The sequence below is a fragment of the Bos javanicus genome, chromosome 2, assembly GCF_032452875.1.
Source record: "Bos javanicus breed banteng chromosome 2, ARS-OSU_banteng_1.0, whole genome shotgun sequence".
Lineage (NCBI taxonomy): Eukaryota > Metazoa > Chordata > Mammalia > Artiodactyla > Bovidae > Bos > Bos javanicus.
This window is the reverse complement of record NC_083869.1, coordinates 79,650,583-79,671,306: the sequence shown is the minus strand read 5'-3', so window position 1 is coordinate 79,671,306 and position 20,724 is coordinate 79,650,583. Positions and strand designations below refer to the sequence as shown.

The 20,724-nt window shown below is 39.4% G+C and overlaps 1 protein-coding gene across 4 annotated transcripts in view; it reads left to right on the top strand.

The window, feature by feature from the left end:
- The window catches only part of STAT4 (signal transducer and activator of transcription 4), a 137,230-nt gene extending 121,776 nt beyond the window's left edge, over positions 1–15,454 (top strand). For all 4 annotated transcript variants that reach the window (XM_061440422.1, XM_061440438.1, XM_061440448.1 and 1 more), the window contains 9 exons: positions 372–470; positions 3,947–4,082; positions 5,833–5,882; positions 6,120–6,214; positions 7,332–7,468; positions 7,802–7,993; positions 9,638–9,704; positions 10,607–10,724; positions 15,166–15,454. In XM_061440422.1, coding sequence (XP_061296406.1) covers positions 372–470; positions 3,947–4,082; positions 5,833–5,882; positions 6,120–6,214; positions 7,332–7,468; positions 7,802–7,993; positions 9,638–9,704; positions 10,607–10,724; positions 15,166–15,192 — 921 coding nt within the window. In that variant the 3' untranslated portion in view covers positions 15,193–15,454. The remainder of the gene's footprint in view (positions 1–371; positions 471–3,946; positions 4,083–5,832; positions 5,883–6,119; positions 6,215–7,331; positions 7,469–7,801; positions 7,994–9,637; positions 9,705–10,606; positions 10,725–15,165) is intronic.
- The last annotated feature ends 5,270 nt before the right edge of the window (positions 15,455–20,724 follow it).

Sequence of the window (20,724 nt, the reverse complement as noted above, 5' to 3'; positions counted from 1 at the left end):
AACTTATTAAGAAGAAGGTTGCTAAGTCAATACAAGCTCTAGTTAGTTACATTTTAGGCAGAACATGATACAAGAAAGTAAAAATATCTACATAATATCAGGGAAGATATTGGAGCCGACTGACCAAGCACTCTGAAAGGATCCCTATTTTTATTGCTTCTTTCCTCCCTGTACTTTGACTCATGTATGCTCAGATGGTTCCAGTGCCTTCATGAATCATTTTAGTACCAAAGCAGTGTAGACACCAGGATTGGAGGAGTGGGGTTGACTTGAGATGGCCCTTTAGGGGAAAGATCCAAGTATAAAATCAATGTAAGATGCTACTACCTGTAATAACTGTGCCTTTTGTTTTTTAAAAAAACAAAAACCAGACCTGCTCATTACCTGTGGTGATGATTTCCAACGTCAGTCAATTACCTAATGCTTGGGCGTCCATCATTTGGTACAATGTGTCAACCAACGATTCCCAGGTAGAGACCCTATTCTTGTTTCTCCCCCTTTAATTCCATTTGGTTTGTTTTATGGTCAACAAAACCCATGGGCCCCAAAAGGTATGTGTATATGTGTGTGTATAAATTTTGGCATATCTTTGTGGATTGTTTATTTCAAAACTCCCATATATTCATTTGTGTGATTCCTCCCTTGTGTCATATTTAAAATAACATGTTCTGATGTACTTGGACCATGAGAGAGTTCTGGCTAGCAGAAGTGACAGACAGATGTTCTTTATTTCTGAGGTCTGGTCAGTTCCCAACTCTGTGCATCACAGAGGGTTCTAGGGCCATCCAGTTGCTCTGTTTACTGGACTCTGGAGAATCCCTTCTCCAAAATTTGAGGTCTGACTGCTATGTTTACCTCCTCAACTACTGGCCACACCCTCTCCACACTGGCTCTTCCACAAAGGTCGAGAATTGGTTTCAAATACTTATTTGAATTTGAATTGAAATTGACTAGCATTTTCACCAATCTCACCTAACAACACTACAGATTTTCAAGTTGATTATAGATTTAAATCCATTCTAGGCTCAAATTGGCTTCTAATGCCATCTGGTGGTTATTTAAGATATGGATGAAAAATTGGTCTCAAGTTTCAAAGGAAGTAGAGAGTAGAAGCACTTCTTAAAGGAGCTTCTATTAAGACCATCAAGGAAGGGTGTGGCAAAAAAGATGAGTCAGGATTTCCCTCCATTCTCTCTTAACAAAACCCCAGTGTGTTGTCCTGGAAACCACCAAGGTCTAGCGAAAATAGATCAGAAGTAAATAACTATTTCTTCTTGATGCAAAGCAAATGTGCCTTCCAAAGGGAAGAATTTTTCTACCTCACATCCCAGAAGTAGGAATAGTCATAATGAGTCAGCTCCAAGCATTCCCTCCCTTTTGTCTAATGTGCTTAAAAAAAACACAGCATAGAAAATGCCTCAGCCTTGTAACTTCTCATCCTCTGGTGCCCTGCATCTGAGTCAGATTAACTGCAGAGAGGAAGGCGCAGAGTGTCCTGTGCCTTGCTTCCTCTCTGCCTGCAGTAAGAAGAACAGAACTCATTAGAAAAGTTCAGTTCAGTCACTCAGTCATGTCTGACTCTTCCCAACTCTGTGGGCCGCAGTACGCCAGGCTTCCCTGTCTATCACCAACTCCCGGAGCTTACTCAAACTAATACATGTCCATTGAGTTGGTGATGCCTTTCAACTATCTCATCCTCTGTCATCCCCTTCTCCTCCTGCCTTCAATCTTTCCCAGCATCAGGGTCTTTTCCAGTGAGTCAGTTCTTCGCATCAAGTGGCCAAAGTATTGGAGTTTCAGCTTCAGCATCAGTCCTTCTAATGAATATTCAGGACTGATTTCCTTTAGGATGGACTGGTTGGATCTCCTTGCAGTCCAAAAGATTCTCGTCTTCTCTAACATTATAGTTCAAAAGTATCGATTCTTTGGTGCTCAGCTTTCTTTATGGTTGAACTCTCACATCTTCTCATGACTACTGGAAAAACCTTAGCTTTGACTAGATGGATCTTTGTTGGCAAAGTAATGTCTCTGCTTTTTAATATGTTGTCTAGGTTGGTCATAGCTTTTCTTCCAAGGAGCAAGTGTCTTTTCATTTGCAGTGATTTTGGAGCCCCAAAAAATAAAGTTTGACACTGTTTCCATTCTTTCCCCATCTATTTGCCATGAAGTGATGGGACCAGATACCATGATTTTAAATCGTTTTCTGAATGTTGAGTTTTAAGCCAATTTTTTCACTCTCCTCTTTCACTTTCATCAAGAGGCGCTTTAGTTCTTCTTTGCTTTCTGCCATAAGGGTGGTGTCATCTGCATATCTGAGGTTATTGATATTTCTCCCAAAGTTATTTCTAGAATATTTCCGAAAAGTTACCTGGTCTGTAAAGTCAATAACAGTCAACACTTCTGAGATTTAATGTCATTCTCCATTAGAAACTACACGTTTAGAATGTTTCATCCAATTCCAGGATATAGGAAGAAGATGGACTAGCCTCAGAGTGCAGTGCCACCACCCTTAGCTTTCTTCAGCATCCTTCTTCTATGAGAAAGCCACCAAAGATGTCTGCTTTAGCATCTCAGATTCTGCTCTAGTTTTAGATGAGGAACCTGGAGATGTATTTCATATACAGCTCCTAACACATAAATGCAGAGCCAGCTTACAGAGTTCAGCATAACAGCTAACTCTAGCTTCTCTTAACTATTCCGGTTCAAAACCTAAGCTCCTAGACCTTAATTATGTTCTATGCATTTTGGTCATCTGTCCAGATACGATCTTCATGTTCAAGGAAATTCTTTCTCTCTACTCTTCCCTCTCCTATCTCTCACTCCTTACAGAATGCCATGTCTTCTTTTATTCCCACCTTCTGAAGTCTCTTGAATTGGTTCCTTTTCTTGCTGCCCAGCTTGGTCATGTTTGCCAAAGACCTTCTCCCCATATTGCAAAGGATTTCTTAATTTCTCACCCACCTTCTTCCTTAAAATATCTTTCTTGGCTTTCTCACCTTCTCCTTTCCAGTAATCTGAGGTGAAGTCTTCTGTTCTGCCATTGTTGACCCAGTTGCTGTTATAAAGAGTTGATCTTTTGCAGTTGATCATACAAAAGATCCTCTTGTCTAGAACAATATTAGAAAAGACCATCCTAAAACAGGAGTCCCAAGTTAATTATGAGTTCATATTATAGGATTCCCTTCCTTAGCCTGGGACTTAACTATTTTTGTACTTTGGGATGCTTTGTCTGGTCAAGGTATAACTTGTACTAACCCATGATAAACCAATTAAATATCATGATACAAGTTTTGTTTAAGATTAACATTATATCAGGGGACTTCCCTGGTCCAGTGGTCCAATGGTTAAGAATCCACCTGCCAATGCAGGGGACACAGGATTGATCCCTGGTCTGGGAACTAAGATCCCATATGCTTTGAGGCAACTGAGCCTGTGCACCACAACTACTGAAGCCTGTGTGCCACGACTAGAGAGTAGCCCCCGTTCACCACAAATAGAGAAAGCCTACTTGCAGCAACTAAGAGCTCCCGTGCTGCAATGAAGACCCAGCACAGCTGCAGTGAAGACCCAGCACAGCCAAAAATAAATATTTTTTAAAAGATTAATATTATTTCAGAAGAGAGTATCTGTTTAATTATTTGTTGGACAGTGTTAAGTACTTGTATGAGTTGACTGATAGTCTATAGTCCAGGGAAAGTTAAAGAGCTGCCCAATGATTCTTTAGGGAATAAGATAGAACCATATATTACATTAGACTCAAAGAACCAGGAACTCTTTAGGAAAAGACAAAATCAGTCTTAATTTAAAAGCACAACAGAGATGAGACAATAGATCTGTATTGTTAACTTAGGTTAACCTGAAGAGTTTAATCAGGAATCCTATATATTGAGCTGCAATGTATTCAGTGTGATTAATACATACAATCATCAATACAACTCTGTTTCAGAACTTGGTTTTCTTTAATAATCCTCCATCTGCCACTTTGAGTCAACTCCTGGAAGTGATGAGCTGGCAGTTTTCATCATATGTTGGTCGTGGCCTGAACTCAGATCAGCTCAACATGCTGGCCGAGAAGCTAACAGGTAAGAGCTGGCATATGGAGGACTTGCCCCTGTTTCTGGTAATCAAGAGTTTTAAAGAATGAGGGTGATATTACTATTAATAATAATAATGCTCACCACAATTTATTGAGTGCCTACTATATTGCTGGATATAGGGCTAAATGCTACATTTTCCTTCTCACAGAAATTCCTTAAGGCAGAATATTGAGGATAACTAATTATTCTATTTTTTTATTCTATCCATTCTATACATGAGGATAGCTAAGTTCAGAGGTTAAATGACTTGCCACAGCTAGTATGTAGCAAGGACAAGATGCAGGCCAGGACTGTTCAGTTCTAAAGTACCTTCCTTTCTATTGGCACTCCAGTCTCTAGGATATTCTTATGCCATTTCCACTGAATGTACTGTGAAGCCTTAATGCTGCCTTGATCTTTCATATTAATATTACAGTGGTTATTAACCAACTGGAAAACAGCTGATCCCAGGGTCAGGAAATTTATTTGAAATTTTAAAAACTACCCAAAGTGAAAGTGGTAGTCACTGAGTCATGTGTGACTCTTTGGGATCCCATGGACTGTATCCTCTATTTATGGATTTCTCCAGGCAAGAATACTGGAGTGGGTAGCCATTTCCTTCTCCAGCAGATCTTCCCAACCCAGGGATGGAACCCTGGGTCTCCTGCATTGCAGGCAGATTCTTTACCATCTGAGCCACCAGGGAAGTGCCTGATCATAGTTAATTCTTCATAGCAGGAAAATTTCAGTTTTGACTGCTATGTCTAAAGTTTGCAAAATAGTCGTTGGTACTCCATATAGTGACTACAGTGTAAGTTTTTTCTAAAAGAATTTTAGAAGATATGTATGTTTTGACAAACCTAGGGTGAACACATTTAGCACCAAGAAAAGAGTTAAAATTGAATTTGTATACATTTCTAGTTAAAGTACAGCCAAAGATGTATTTGATTAGCAGTAGTGAGTCATGTGTGATTTGGTTAAACTTGACTTAAAAGGGATGCCATGTTGCCCATGGATCTACTATCTGAGCACTTGATGTTTAAATAAATTGGGAATATTACAAAATTTACTTAATATAAATAGTTTTTGATCCTTATTTAATTCATAAACCACAATAGTGGCATTCAATAAATATTTGTTAATGAGTGAATAAAGCTTTTAAATATATAGTATAAATAGCAGCCATATTTTTTTCAGATCTTCATCAAATTATTCTTATAATTTCCTTAAATTTTAGACAGAAATTCTTTTTTCATTGCCCTGGATCAGAACAGTCAGTGGTGGTTCCTTATTGCTAAATGGATCTCTAGTTCATTCTTTTCATGATAATATTCAAGACTCTTGGCAGTCTTGTTTTCACAGATTTATTTTATAATGTTTATTTACCAACATTAGGCTGCTCTTACGGTCTCATATATAAGCCTTGTTCATATCCACTATGCCTAAACCTACATTACTCTTGCTCCTGGAGTGGCCTCTTCCTTGACAATTTATATCCTATCCATTCATGGAGGCCTGGTTCTAGACACCCACCCACTTCCTAAGGCTATCTTTAGCTCCTCCATCGAAAAGAATTCTTTCCTGGATAAAAATTTTCATGACATCTTATTTTTACTGTTTCTAGCATTGAATACACTGCAAACCCATAGCAGGTGCTTAGGAAATGCTTGGGGGAGTGCAATCCAAATTGAGCACCAAGTTGAAGAGTCTAATTATTTAATAAAAATCTCAATCTCATTCTTTTCTTTCATTCTAGTCCAGTCTAGCTACAATGATGGTCATCTCACCTGGGCCAAGTTCTGCAAGGTACAAACGGGGAAAGGATAGCATCATTTAGATTTTTTTTTAATGTTCCTTTTTAAGCCTCCATTATCATAATTTGAGATTTTGAGGGTTTCCTTGATAAGGTTATTTTAAGAAAAACCTCTAAAGTGTTTTCTCATTTAAAATAAATATTTCACTGGAAAAAGCACAACTTGAACTATCATACCAACATTACTACTGGCACAATTATTGTCCTAACATGTTTGTTTATTCCAATAGGAACACTTGCCTGGTAAATCATTTACCTTTTGGACCTGGCTTGAAGCTATTTTAGACCTAATTAAGAAACACATTCTTCCCCTTTGGATTGATGGGTAAGTTCCATGGAATAATATGGAAGATTATATTTTCCATTATGAATTCATTCAGTTATTTTTATACTGTCAGTTTTTTAAAAATTGAAGTGTAGTTGATTTATGTCATGTTAGTTTCAGGTGTATAGCACAGTGATTTAGTTGTACATATATATTCCTTTTTAGATTATTTTCCCGTATATGTTATTACAAAATATTGTATATAGTTCCATGTGCTATACAATAGGTCTTTGTTGGTTATCTCTTTCATATACAGTAGTGTGTATATGTTAATCCCAACATAAATCCTAATTTATCCTTCCCCTCACCCCACTTCCCCCTTTGGAACCATAAGTTTGTTTTCTATGTCTGTGAGTCTGTTTCTGTTTTGTAAATAAATGCATTTATATTATTTTTTAGATTGCACATATGTGATTCATATAATATTTGCGTTTGCCTGACTTACTTCACTTAGTATGATATTCTCTAGATCCATCCATGTTGCTGCAAATGGCAATATTTCATTTTTTAAATTGCTATGATTGCATTGTATATATATATCATATATATGTTTTATATATATGATATATATATATATTATACTACATCTTAAGCCTGTTGTCTGTTGACAACTTATGTTGCTTTCATATCTTGACTGTTGTACACAGTGCTACTATGAACAGAAATAATAAATATAGGAGAGGGTGTGGAAAAATGGGAACCCTTGTACACTGTTGGTGGGATTGTAAATTGGTGCAACCACTATGGAGAACAGTATGGAGATTTCTTTAAAAAATAAAAGTAGAGCTGCCTTGTGATCCAACATTCCCACTCCTGGGCTTATATTCAGAAAAGACAAAAACTCTAACTTGAAAAGATGCATGCACTCTACTGTTCATAGCTTCTTTGTTTACAGTAGTCACTTTTTCTTTTCTTTCCTTTGTAAGCATATTTAGTGTCATAGAATGGAAAATAGTTGCAGTTTCTTACATTCTTTATCACATATTGATATTTAATCTGTATAAGAGTATTTTAGGCATTATTGACTTTTGATTATATTAAATTCAGGTCTGTTCTTTGTGAATGCAACAAATTATAGTCTTTGATCAGATGAAACTATGCCATGTTCTGTTTTTAGGTACATCATGGGCTTTGTTAGCAAAGAAAAGGAACGACTCTTACTAAAGGATAAAATGCCTGGGACCTTTTTGTTAAGATTCAGTGAAAGCCACCTTGGAGGAATAACTTTCACCTGGGTGGACCATTCTGAAAACGGTACATGCTCACTATTATTTATTCATGTGAAATTAGCATTGAGTTTGGTTATTGGTCTTTCCATCTTCAGAAGTGTGTGGCCTGTTGTTCTATTTCTCATGTGTTCAGTGGGTTTGAGTATTAATTGTTACAGTTGTTCCAGAAGAACGTAGCATGACTTTCTCACAGCCTATGTGGGTGTCCTCCATCATGTGGCCATCTGTACTCTACTTAGGCAGAGAAAGGCTGGCCTTGTTTTATAACCAGTGACATGAAGAGAATGTAGGCTGGAAAAATGGCCACAAAGAATGCCTGCAGGATCCTGAATATTCCCTCTGTTTTCTCTTTTTCCAGGAGAAGTGAGATTCCATTCTGTGGAACCCTACAACAAAGGCCGGCTGTCCGCTCTGCCGTTTGCTGACATCCTTCGAGACTACAAGGTTATTATGGCTGAAAACATTCCCGAAAACCCTCTGAAGTACCTCTATCCTGATATTCCCAAAGACAAAGCCTTCGGTAAACACTACAGCTCCCAGCCATGCGAAGGTTAGGTTCTTTCCATTTGCTTTTTCTTCTTAAGATTTTGGAAAATAATCTCAGATTGCAGTAAAGTAAATGAAGTTCCTCTCTTTATGTTGACTTTGATCATTATAAGATCTAAGGGGCATGTGGAGGTCAAAGCCTTAGAAATAGTGTGTGAGCAGTTCCTGAAAAGAACAGCAGGGACTGTCCAGCTAGCAGAGCGGTTAATAATCAGTAGCTAGACTTCCCCATGGCTATGGGAACTTCTCAGCCACCAACAGTTTCATTTTTCTCCCTTCTAAAGTAGGAGTGGCACCAATTTCACCTCTATGCCTGGGGAGAAAAAAAGAAAGAAGAAGTAATGATTAGAAAGCTGTTAAAAGTCAGGCAAGGCTGTTTTCCTTTCTTACAAAAGAAGCTGAGAATTGATGAGCTTTGTATTTTTTACTTACTGTACTCTCACAACTCAGAGACTATTGTTCCTTTGCCAGGGAGGGGACAAGGGGGTCTTTATGCTTCATCCCCTCCTTCCAGCCTATCAATAACAAGTCTTGACGTGCCTGCCTTTCCTGGTTGTATGTAAAGGGCTGAAAACGATACCTGGACAAAATAGGCATTTGGTAAATATTTGTTGAATACATGAAAAGAACATTCATGAAATAGTGAATTGTAATATGTTTACCATTCTGTTTCTTTAAATGAAGTATATATGTGAATGTGTGAATGTGTTAGTCACTCAGTCATGTCTGACTCTTTGTGACCACATGGACTGTAGCCCGCTAGGCTCCTCTGTCCGTGGAATACTCCAGGCAAGAATACTGGAGTGGGTAGCCATTTCCTTCACCAGGGGATCTTCCAGACCCAGGTTACAAACCCGGGTCTCCTGCACTGCAGGCAGTTTCTTTACTGTCTGAGCCACCAGGGAAGCCCAGAGTATATATAAGCCGTTAAAACAGTCATCCATAGCAACTTAATATATGAGCATCATCTTGAGGAATATGGAACAGTTGTCACTCACAGCAGTGACTTGCTGCCACCCTCCTTCATCCCCTTCTGAAACAAGCAAAAGACAGCAACCACCACAAAAACCTTGAGACTTTTAATTGTTTCTATATCTGATCAAATGAAATAATAAATGTCAATGCAACAGATTACACTTGAAAAATTACAGTTGGTCCTTACAACTGGATCAATGGAGTAAACCAGAGGAATTTGAGGGTGAGGATTGCACACAATATTACTGCTACTACAAGCAGTTATTGTACTTTTAACACTGAAGTCTGTGCTTCAAAACTTTGTGTCACTATAATATTATAATTGGAGTCAGTTTTAATGAAAAGAACTGCATTGCTATAAATCCCCAATCCATGAATAAATCTGTCCTTATAATTAAACTCAAATACTACAGGTAATATAGTTGATTCCCAATTTTGCTCACTCATTTCAGACCATTAATATGTAAAGTTAGATCAGGCCTGCCAAGAGATTTGTTTTTCTCTTCTTGCACGTTTTATGCTCATCTGAAATGTCATTTCATCAATTCAACTAAAAAATGTGAATCACTAAACAATTATATTATCTCTCTTCCTTTTAGCATTATTTATCCTTTTGTAGATTTATAATTTTATCAACTATAATATTTTCCCCCAACATGCCTTTCTTTTCCAGTTTCAAGACCAACAGAAAAGGGAGACAAAGGTTATGTCCCTTCTGTTTTTATCCCCATCTCAACAATGTAAGTAATCTTAGTCACATATAAGATAATTATTATTGAACTTATCAAAAAAGCTGGAAACTTAAGGGTAAAACAGTGTACATATAACTGAGAATAAAGCATTTTAATGCTCAATGTCCCATTTTCTTTAACCCGTAAGTCTTTAGGATACACTACAGTCCATCATGAATGAATTCTAAAGTTGCCCTTTCAGTTCAGTTCAGTTCATATGCCATTTATTCCATAGTGGGCTGAGTGCTCTGTTTTCAAATGATGAATTATTTGAAATTCAATAATCTCAGTGTCACAATAGAAGAAACCCTAAAAAGGTTCTTTTGAGGAGGTAGAAATTACCCCCTCAAGTTCTTGTGACTGGACTAATAATAAAATTGATACTAGGCAGATTAACAGGAAAAAGGAAAAATTTTAATTGATGTTCATAGAATTCTCATAGAAATGGGACTTAAGAAGTGGCCAGAGCAGGCAGCTTTTATACTTTTTGCACACCAAAAATCAATAACTTTGGGAGTAATTGACAGGACAAAGATACTTAGGCTTTGGGTGCTCAGGTAGTAAAGAATCTAAACAGAGTTTGGGCCTGCGGTATTAAATTAAAGAAGTAACAAGGCCCAGGCTTGTACAGGCTTCTCAGCCCCAAATGAATCCCCTATCTCTAGCAAAAAGGATGTTCTATCTCCAGAACTGGGAGGGCACCTCTCACAGAAGAGACTTAGTTCCTGCTTTCAGGGAGGCAGAGACAAGGGTCTGAGTGTCCCTCCTGCTTTGGATCTTTTAAAGTAACTTAAATCATTTAATTCAAAATAATCAATATGCCACTGAGGTACATTTTGGGGTGGCTTACCCTGGGCCCTAACAATTGCTAATGCAGTATGTTTAATCCTCTTCAATATTTACTCTGTTAGCTCTTCAAGCCGAAGTGATTCTACGGAGCCACATTCTCCATCAGACCTTCTTCCCATGTCGCCAAGTGTATATGCAGTGCTGAGAGAAAACCTGAGTCCCACAACAATCGAAACTGCAGTATGTTCCCTTTCTTTCCACTGCTTTCAAGGGCATTTCTCAGGAAGTGAAGGTGGTATGTGAATTAAAGAGGGGGTGAAGATATGCCTGGGCAGTGAGAAAACACATTTGTTGGAACAAATCCATGAGCATAATACAGTTCAGTTCAGTTCAATCGCTCAGTCGTGTCCAACTCTTTGCCACTCCATGAATTTGCAGCACGCCAAGCCTCCCTGTCCATCACCAACTCCCGGAGTTCACTCAGACTCACGTCCGTCGAGTCAGTGATGCCATCCAGCCATCTCATCCTCCATCGTCCCCTTCTCCTCCTGCCCCCAATCCCTCCCAGCATCAGAGTCTTTTCCAATGAGTCAACTCTTCTCATGAGGTGGCCAAAGTATTGGAGGTTCAGCTTTAGCATCAGTCCTTCCAATGAACACCCAGGACTGATCTCCTTTAGAATGGACTGGCTGGACCTCCTTGCAGTCCAAGGGACTCTCAAGAGTCTTCTCCAACACCACAGTTCAAAAGTATCGATTCTTTGGCACTCAGCTGTCTTCACAATTCAACTCTCACATCCATACATGACCACTGGAAAAACCATAGCCTTGACTAGACTGACCTTTGTTGGCAAAGTAATGTCTCTGCTTTTGAATATGTTATCTAGGTGGGTCATAACTTTCCTTCCAAGGAGTAAGCATCTTTTAATTTCATGGCCACAATCACCATCTGCAGTAATTTTGGAGCCCAGAAAAATAAAGTCTGACACTGTTTCCCCATCTATTTCTCATGAAGTGATGGGACCAGATGCCATGATCTTAGTTTTCTGAATGTTGAGCTTTAAGCCAACTTTTTCACTCTCCTCTTTCACTCTCATCAAGAGGCTTTTTAGTTCCTCTTCACTTTCTGCCATAAGGGTGGTGTCATCTACATATCTGAGGTTATTGATATTTCTCCTGGAAATCTTGATTCCAGCTTGTGCTTCTTCCAGCCCAGCCTTTCTCATGATGTACTCTGCATATAAGTTAAATAAGCAGGGTGACAATATACAGCCTCGACGTACTCCTTTTTCTATTTGAAACCAGTCTGTTGTTCCATGTCCAGTTCTAACTGTTGCTTCCTGACCTGCATATAGGTTTCTCAAGAAGCAGGTCAGGTGGTCTGGTATTCCCATCTCTTTCAGAATTTTGTTTGTTGTGATCCACACAGTCAAAGGCTTTGGCATAGTCAATAAAGCAGAAATAGATGTTTTTCTGGAACTCTCTTGCTTTTTTGATGATCCAGCGGATGTTGGTAATTTGATCTCTGGTTCCTCTGCCTTTTCTAAAACCAGCTTGAACACCTGGAAGTTCATGGTTCACGTATTGCTGAAGCCTGGCTTGGAGAATTTTGAGCATTACTTCACTAGCATGTGAGATGAGTGCAGTTGTGCGGTAGTTTGAGCATTCTTTGGCATTGCCTTTCTTTGGGATTGGAATGAAAACTGACCTTTCCCAGTCCTGTGGCCACTGCTGAGTTTTCCAAATTTGCTGGCATATTGATTGCAGCACCTTCACAGCACCATCTTTTAGGATTTGAAATAGCTCAACTGGAATTTTGTCACCTCCACTAGCTTTATTCGTAGTGATGTTTTCTTTTTTTTTTTTTTTCTAATTTTATTTTATTTTTAAACTTTACATAATTGTATTAGTTTTGCCAAATATCAAAATGAATCTGCCACAGGTATACATGTGTTCCCCATCCTGAACCCTCCTCCCTCCTCCCTCCCCATACCATCCCTCTGGGTCGTCCCAGTGCACTAGCCCCAAGCATCCAGTATCGTGCATCGAACCTGGACTGGCAACTTGTTTCTTATATGATATTTTACATGTTTCAATGCCATTCTCCCAAATCTTCCCACCCTCTCCCTCTCCCACAGAGTCCATAAGACTGTTCTATACATCAGTGTTTCTTTTGCTGTTTCGTACACCGGGTTATTGTTACCATCTTTCTAAATTCCATATATATGCATTAGTATACTGTATTTATGTTTTTCCTTCTGGCTTACTTCACTCTGTATAATAGGCTCCAGTTTCATCCACCTCATTAGAACTGATTCAAATGTATTCTTTTTAATGGCTGAGTAATACTCCATTGTGTATATGTACCACAGCTTTCTTATCCATTCATCTGCTGATGGACATCTAGGTTGCTTCCATGTCCTGGCTATTATAAACAGTGCTGCGATGAACATTGGGGTACACGTTCTAAGGCCCACTTGAATTCACATCCAGGATATCTGGCTCTAGGTGAATGATCACACCATCGTGATTATCTTGTTCATGAAGATCTTTTTTTGTACAGTTCTTCTCTGTATTCTTGCCACCTCTTCTTAATATTTTCTGCTTCTGTTAGGTCCATACCATTTCTGTCCTTTATCAAGCCCATCTTTGCATGAAATCTTCCCTTGGTATCTCTAATTTTCTTGAAGAGATCTCTAGTCCTTCTCATTCTGTTGTTTTCCTCTATTTCTTTGCACTGATCGCTGAGGAAGACTTCTTTATCTCTCCTTGCTATTCTTTGGAACTCTGAATTCAGATGCTTATATCTTTCCTTTTCTCCTTTGCTTTTCACTTCTCTTCTTTTCACAGCTATTTGTAAGGCCTCCTCAGACAGCTATTTTGCTTTTTTGCATTTCTTTTCCATGGGGATGGTCTTAATTCCTGTCTCCTGTACAATGTCACGAACCTCCGTCCATAGTTCATCAGGCACGCCATCTATCATATCTAGTCCCTTAAATCTATTTCTCACTTCCACTGTATAATCATAAGGGATTTGATTTAGGTCATACCTGAATGGTCTAGTGGTTTTCTCCACCTTCTTCAATTTCAGTCTGAATTTGGCAATAAGGAGTTAATGATCTGAGCCACAGTCAGCTCCTGGTCCTGTTTTTGCTGACTGTATAGAGCTTCTCCATCTTTGCCTGCAAAGAATATAATCAATCTGATTTCGGTGTTGACCATCTGGTGATGTCCATGTGTAGAGTCTTCTCTTGCGTTGTTGGAAGAGGGTGTTTGCTATGACCAGTGCGTTCTCTTGATAAAACTCTATTAGCCTTTGCCCTGCTTCATTCCGTATTCCAAGGCCAAATTTGCCTGTTACCCCAGGTGTTTCTTGACTTTCTACTTTTGCATTCCAGTCCTCTATAATGAAAAGGACATCTTTTTTGGGTGTTAGTACTAAAAGGTATTGTAGGTCTTCATAGAACTGTTCAACTTCAGCTTCTTCAGTGTTACTGGTTGGGGCATAGGCTTGGATTACTGTGATATTGAATGGTTTGCCTTGGAAACGAACAGAGATCATTCTGTCATTTTTGAGACTGCATCCAAGTACTGCATTTCGGACTCTTTTGTTGACCATGATGGCTACTCCATTTCTTCTAAGGGATTCCTGCCCACAGTAGTAGATATAATGGTCATCTGAGTTAAATTCACCCATTCCAGTCCATTTTAGTTCACTGATTCCTAGAATGTTGATGTTCACTCTTGCCATCTCCTGTTTGACCACTTCCAATTTGCCATGATTCATGGACCTAATACAAGGGATGTCCAAATGTCCTGCATGTTGCTCTTATGGTGGGCACTGAAAGCAGACACCTATGCTGACCTGAACTGCTTTAAGGTCTTCCATCAAAAGCTGCCCAACGGCAAAATATCCCTGTATACCTCCCCACCTAAGTACACTTCATCCCTACTTCCACCATCAGCCCCGCCAGTCCCAACACATATCAGTTGTTAGATATGAAAATCTAGTATAATATTTATGTTAGCAGTTCAAGCACCAAAAATGCCAATTTTTCTTGATTATTACTTGCCTCATTTGTCCTGTCCTGGGATCTTCTTCAAGCAGTATATGAACAACAATCAATAGCAGCATAATAATGCTTTTTTGAGAACTAAATCATAGTGTTAAATGCAACTATATGCTCTAGGATGCAGTCTATTATTGTTCCCCAATATTGTCAAGCAGTTCAAAACTCCAGTTACATGAGGATGCGTGTACATCAGAATAACAGTGTCTTGCAGAGATCATGAGCCCCAAGAAATTTATATCTGGCTATAAATCAAGTGGTGTTTCATGTTTCTCTTGAAGATTTCCAGGGATGAAAAACTTACTCTCCAGTGTTAGTTGTCCTTAAATCATTTAGTTACAAGAGAACCTTTGTTACATTTTACACTCACTTCTTCATTATGTTTTTGTGGGACGAATAGGCCTTCTTAACATAGTTTTTATTTATTTAAAAAGTACCTTTAATTTTAGATTGACCAACCTCAGTTACTTTTGCAAGTACTGTAGTTAATTGGTAGAAAGATTATGAAGTAAAGTATGTATTTAATAGACAAGAGAATGTTTACCTAAGAAATGGTAACATATTTGCAAAACAATAGTTTGCTCAAAGGTTATTTTCATTTTTCAATTTTAGATGAAGTCTCCCTATTCTGCTGAATGACAAGATAAACTCTTGACACTCAAAAGAAGGAAGCAAATGGAAAAGTTTTAAAGACTGATCTTTGCCAACAATCACATCTGGTTTCTTCAGCTTTATATATACCAGTTTCCAGGAAATGATTAAATAGGAAGCTTTCTTCTCATTCTTATGATACCCCCAAATGGGAATGTCATTGAAATTCTAGAGACCCAAGCTTCTGATAAACTTGTGAGATAAAACACTTTAAGAAACCAGTGTTAATATAATATTAATGAAAGACTCATTTGTATGTGTTTCATTTCTGGTTTTGTTTCTGTTGTGTTACTTATGATTTTGACTCTAGAAGTTTTAAGTGTAAAGATTGCACAATAGGTGAAACATAACAAAGTCATATACACATTACTCACAAACCAGCAGGAAGGCTTGATGGAAACTGAATAAGCGAACATCCTGAGTTCTCGCAAGTAAGAGTCATCACACTGAATACAAGATGGAAGCAACGACAGGGCATTAACAGCTGCAATTCCCAGGTGAATTAGGAAGCCTCTTTGTTGCCATGTCAGTACTGTTCCAGCTTCAGGATTCACAGCTGCTGGCATCACTGCCAGGGCCTGTTGGGGGGAAGGATCCAGAGTCATCCATGGTGGCAAATCTCAGGCAAATTACACTGAAAGCAGATGTATGGGTAAAACTCCCATGAAATGAAGACCAAGAGGAAAATAACAACACTGGCCTTGGTTGAGTGATTTGATCACTGGGTTGTATGTTCTTCACCTCTAGAAGAGGCTGGACTAGGTAAGCTATGGTCCTTTCCAGCTCTAATGGTCTCTGGTCTCATGAATCCAACTTGAGCCTGGAGGAAGGAATTTAGGATGAGATGCTCCATCCCTGGTGATGCAGGAGGGGAGTGGTTGACTGAATGATAATATATGTATATGGGCTACAGGTCTACTTTGATCTTTCCCTTGCCGGGACTGGATGCTTAGTGGTGCCACTGCCCAGCGACTGACCCAAGTAACAGTGTGGGCCCTCCCAGTGCCTGAGCCCTGGGGAGCTCTCCATGTCTCCAGGCTCCAGAGAAGCTGCTGAGCCAGGTGAGGAAGTCATGATCCTGAGGTATCAGCCATGACCAGCTACATAAAGTCCTGAGGCTGGTGTCCAAAGTAAGCCCTAACTGTAGTCACAGATGACAGTTCCTTGTGGGGGACTCCTCTCTAAGTTCTTTCATCCATTTCCCATCTTCTAGGTGGTCAAACAAGAAGAAGCTAATGTTTGATGGAGAAGATTTCAAAGAAAAAAAAAAGCTTTTAATATAACCTGCCTTCTCCCTTGGACTTCTCCAATGCTGCAGTAGGTAAAGAATCCACCTGCAATGCAGGGGATGTGGGTTTGATCCCTGGGTCAGGAAGATCCCCTGGAGATGGAAACGATGACCCACTCCAGAATTCTTGCCTGAAAAATCCACGGAAGAGGAACCTGGCAGGCTACAGTCCAAAGAGTCGCAAAGAGTTGGACACAACTGAGCTCCATCCTATCTCTGATCCTTTATACCCACCCACATGATCCTAGATTACTCTGGGAGAAACTTTGTACCTGTCCCAGGGCCACTCCTCTTATTCTTTTGCAAGCTCTTGACAGTATTCTTTGGGTGAAGCTGTCAGTTTGATGTAGGACCACAAGCTAATTCAAGGTGCATTTTCCAGTCTCTACTTCTCTCCACAAGCCCAGTTTTCTGAAATTCAAATATATTAATTGACAGCAGAAGTGGAGGAAATATTTAGAACTATAAGTGAAAGCAAAAATGTTAGTCACTCAGTCAATGTCTGATTTTTTGTGACCCCATGAACTGTAGCCTGCCAGGATCCTCTGTCCATGGGATTTTCTGGGCAAGAATACCCAGGTCTTCTGCATTGTAGGCAGATTCTTTACTGTCTAAGCCACTAGGGAAGCCCTTAGAACTATAAAATGAACATTATAGTTTTATCTTTAAGGAGGTAGTTCCTTACCAGGAAATACTCATAAACAGTTGGATTTAGATATAAAAAAAATGCTGCAGGAGCTTTTTATTCCATGGAAAATATTAAAAGTATGATGACTCTTGGCTTATTTCAAAAGAAATTTTGAAAAGCTTGTAAATATAGAGCCTGGCAGAAGAATGTCAAGGTTTCATATGTGGTCACAGCCACCTTAGTTGATGTACAAGGACATTTGTAGTTTCCTCCCCATAACAGAGGCAGAGGTCATAGTAAGAATGAGTCCAATAAGTGACTTTTTTATTTAGATTCAGAAAATCAAAATCAAGTTCTTGACCCCAGGGTAAAGAGTTATTTCCAAGGGTGTGAGTCTCACATTCCAAAAACCATCTTTGTGGGAGTAATAGGGTTCTGTTAGGGAACTCCTAGGGATACCTATTTAGATCAGGATAAGGTATGCTGCATGAGATGGAAATGCAATGTGAAGGGAATCTAGACCACATTTACACAATATTTTTTTTTCTGCCGACTAAATTGAAGAAAGTAGGGAAACCACTAGATCATTCAGGTACGACCTATATCAAATCCCTTATGATTATACAGTGGAAGTGAGAAATAGATTTAAGGGACTAGATCTGATAGAGTGCCTGATGAACTATGGATGGAGGTTCGTGACATTGTACAGGAGACAGGGATCAAGACCATCCCCATGGAAAAGAAATGCAAAAAAGCAAAATGGCTGTCTGAGGAGGCCTTACAAATAGCTGTGAAAAAAAGAGAAGCAAAAAGCAAAGGAGAAAAGGAAAGATATAAGCATCTGAATGCAGAGTTCCAAAGAATAGCAAGGAGAGATAAGGAAGTCTTCCTCAGCGATCAATGCAAAGGAATAGATGAAAACAACAGAATGGGAAAGACTAGAGATCTCTTCAAGAAAACTAGAGATACCAAGGGAATATTTCATGCAAAGATGGGCTCGATAAAGGACAGAAATGACATGGACCTAACAGAAGCAGAAAATATTAAGAGGTGGCAAGAATACAGAGAAGAAGGGGAACGCGGGTATACCTGTGGCGGATTCATTTTGATATTTGGCAAAACTAATACAATATTGTAAAGTTTAAAAATAAAATTTAAAAAAAAATTAAAAAAAAAAAAGAATACAGAGAAGAACTGTACAAAAAAAGATCTTCACGACCCAGATAATCACGGTGTGATCACTCACCTAGAGTCAGATATCCTGGATGTGAAGTCAAGTGGGCCTTAGGAAGCATCACTACGAATAAAGCTAGTGAAGGTGATGGAATTCCAGTTGAGCTATTCCACCCCTGAAAGATGATGCTGTGAAAGTGCTGCACTCAATATGCCAGCAAATTTGGAAAACTCAGCAGTGGCCACAGGACTGGGAAAGGTCAGTTTTCATTCCAATCCCAAAGACAGGCAATGCCAAAGAATGCTCAAACTACCACACAATTGCACTCATCTCACACGCTAGTAAAGTAATGCTCAAAATTCTCCAAGCGAGGCTTCAGCAATACATGAACCGTGAACTTCCAGATGTTCAAGCTGGTTTTAGAACAGAGATCAAATTACCAACATCCGCTGGATCATCAAAAAAGCAAGAGTTCCAGAAAAACATCTATTTCTGCTTTATTGACTATGCCAAAGCCTTTGTGGATCACAATAAACTGGAAAATTCTGAAAGAGATGGGAATACCAGACCACCTGACCTGCCTCTTGAGAAACCTATATGCAGGTCAGGAAGCAACAGTTAGAACTGGACATGGAACAACAGACTGGTTCCAAATAGGAAAAGGAGTACGTCAAGGCTGTATATTGTCACCCTGCTTATTTAACTTATATGCAGAGTACATCATGAGAAACGCTGGATTGGAAGAAGCACAAGCTGGAATCAAGATTTCCAGGAGAAATATCAATAACCTCAGATATGTAGATGACACCACCCTTATGGCAGAAAGTGAAGAGGAACTAAAAAGCCTCTTGATGAGAGTGAAAGAGGAGAGTGAAAAAGTTGGCTTAAAGCTCAACATTCAGAAAACTAAGATCATGGCATCTGGTCCCATCACTTCATGAGAAATAGATGGGGAAACAGTGTCAGACTTTATTTTTCTGGGCTCCAAAATTACTGCAGATGGTGATTGCGGCCATGAAATTAAAAGATGCTTACTCCTTGGAAGGAAAGTTATGACCAACCTAGACAGCATATTCAAAAGCAGAGACATTACTTTGCCAACAAAGGTCAGTCTAGTCAAGGCTATGGTTTTTCCAGTGGTCATGTATGGATGTGAGAGTTGGACTGTGAAGAAAGCTGAGCACTGAAGAATTGATGCTTTTGAAGTGTGGTGTTGGAGAAGACTCTTGAGAGTCCCTTGGACTGCAAGGAGGTCCAGCCAGTCCATTCTAAAGGAGATCAGTCCTGGGTGTTCATTGGAAGGACTGATGCTAAAGCTGAACCTCCAATACTTTGGCCACCTCATGAGAAGAGTTGACTCATTGGAAAAGACTCTGATGCTGGGAGGGATTGGGGGCAGGAGGAGAAGGGAACGATGGAGGATGAGATGGCTGGATGGCATCACCAACTCGATGGACATGAGTTTGAGTGAACTCTGGGAGTTGGTGATGGACAGGGAGGCCTGGCATGCTGCGATTCATGGAGTCACAAAGAGTCGGACATGACTGAGTGACTGAACAGAACTGAGTAGCAAATAAGCAGCATTTCATGAAGCAAAATGTAAATTTATTTTTAAAATATTGATCACATTTTTCACTTCTCCCCTCAACCATCCAAGACCAATAACAGATGTCCATTTTCCGAACTCCAATGCAAACTCCTTATAATGTAAACACTCATTTTGACCAGCTGTACTGAATAGCAATGTCTTTATCTGGAATAAATGGTGAAAGAAGGCAGCTTCCAGTGGATTTCCTTAAGTCGTAAGGTAGTCAGGAAAGCTCCCCAAGGAACTATCAAGAAGGAGCCACGTCTGGGAAAGCTGAGGGGGTTTTCTGTCCCTCAGATGGTGCAGGAGGCCCATGCAGTCCCTGCAGTAGCAGGAACAGAATTAGGAGTTCCAGCAGTAGACAGTCATTGTCCAGACTGAGCAAACTGGCCTCCATGTGCACACACTGCAGTTTCTGTCAGACTCTTTTTACTTTTTTCAAGTGAACTGTAAACACTTATTGATTTGACTGACTGCAGTTCTAAAAGTCTGGCTTACTGAAGCATAATTTACACATAATAAATTCACCCTTTTCCAATAAACCCATACAGTTGTATGTATATGGGTATGTGAGACCTAGAATATTTTTCCACTAGAGTCCTTACAAAGAAGACACTACAAAAGCATCATGAAATTGAATTCATCCAGACCTACTGCTAGATTTTACAAAAATATCCTTAGAGTAAATACAACAGTGAATTCCGGGTGGCCTCCTATGTAGACAGAGGGCTTTACTTAGATCATTTACCTTCCTGCTTAAGATCTTCAAAGGGCTCGTGGCACTGTGTGCTGACAGTTTGTAACTTCGGTGTAAAGATAGAATTCTGGAGTTTGAATGGCAA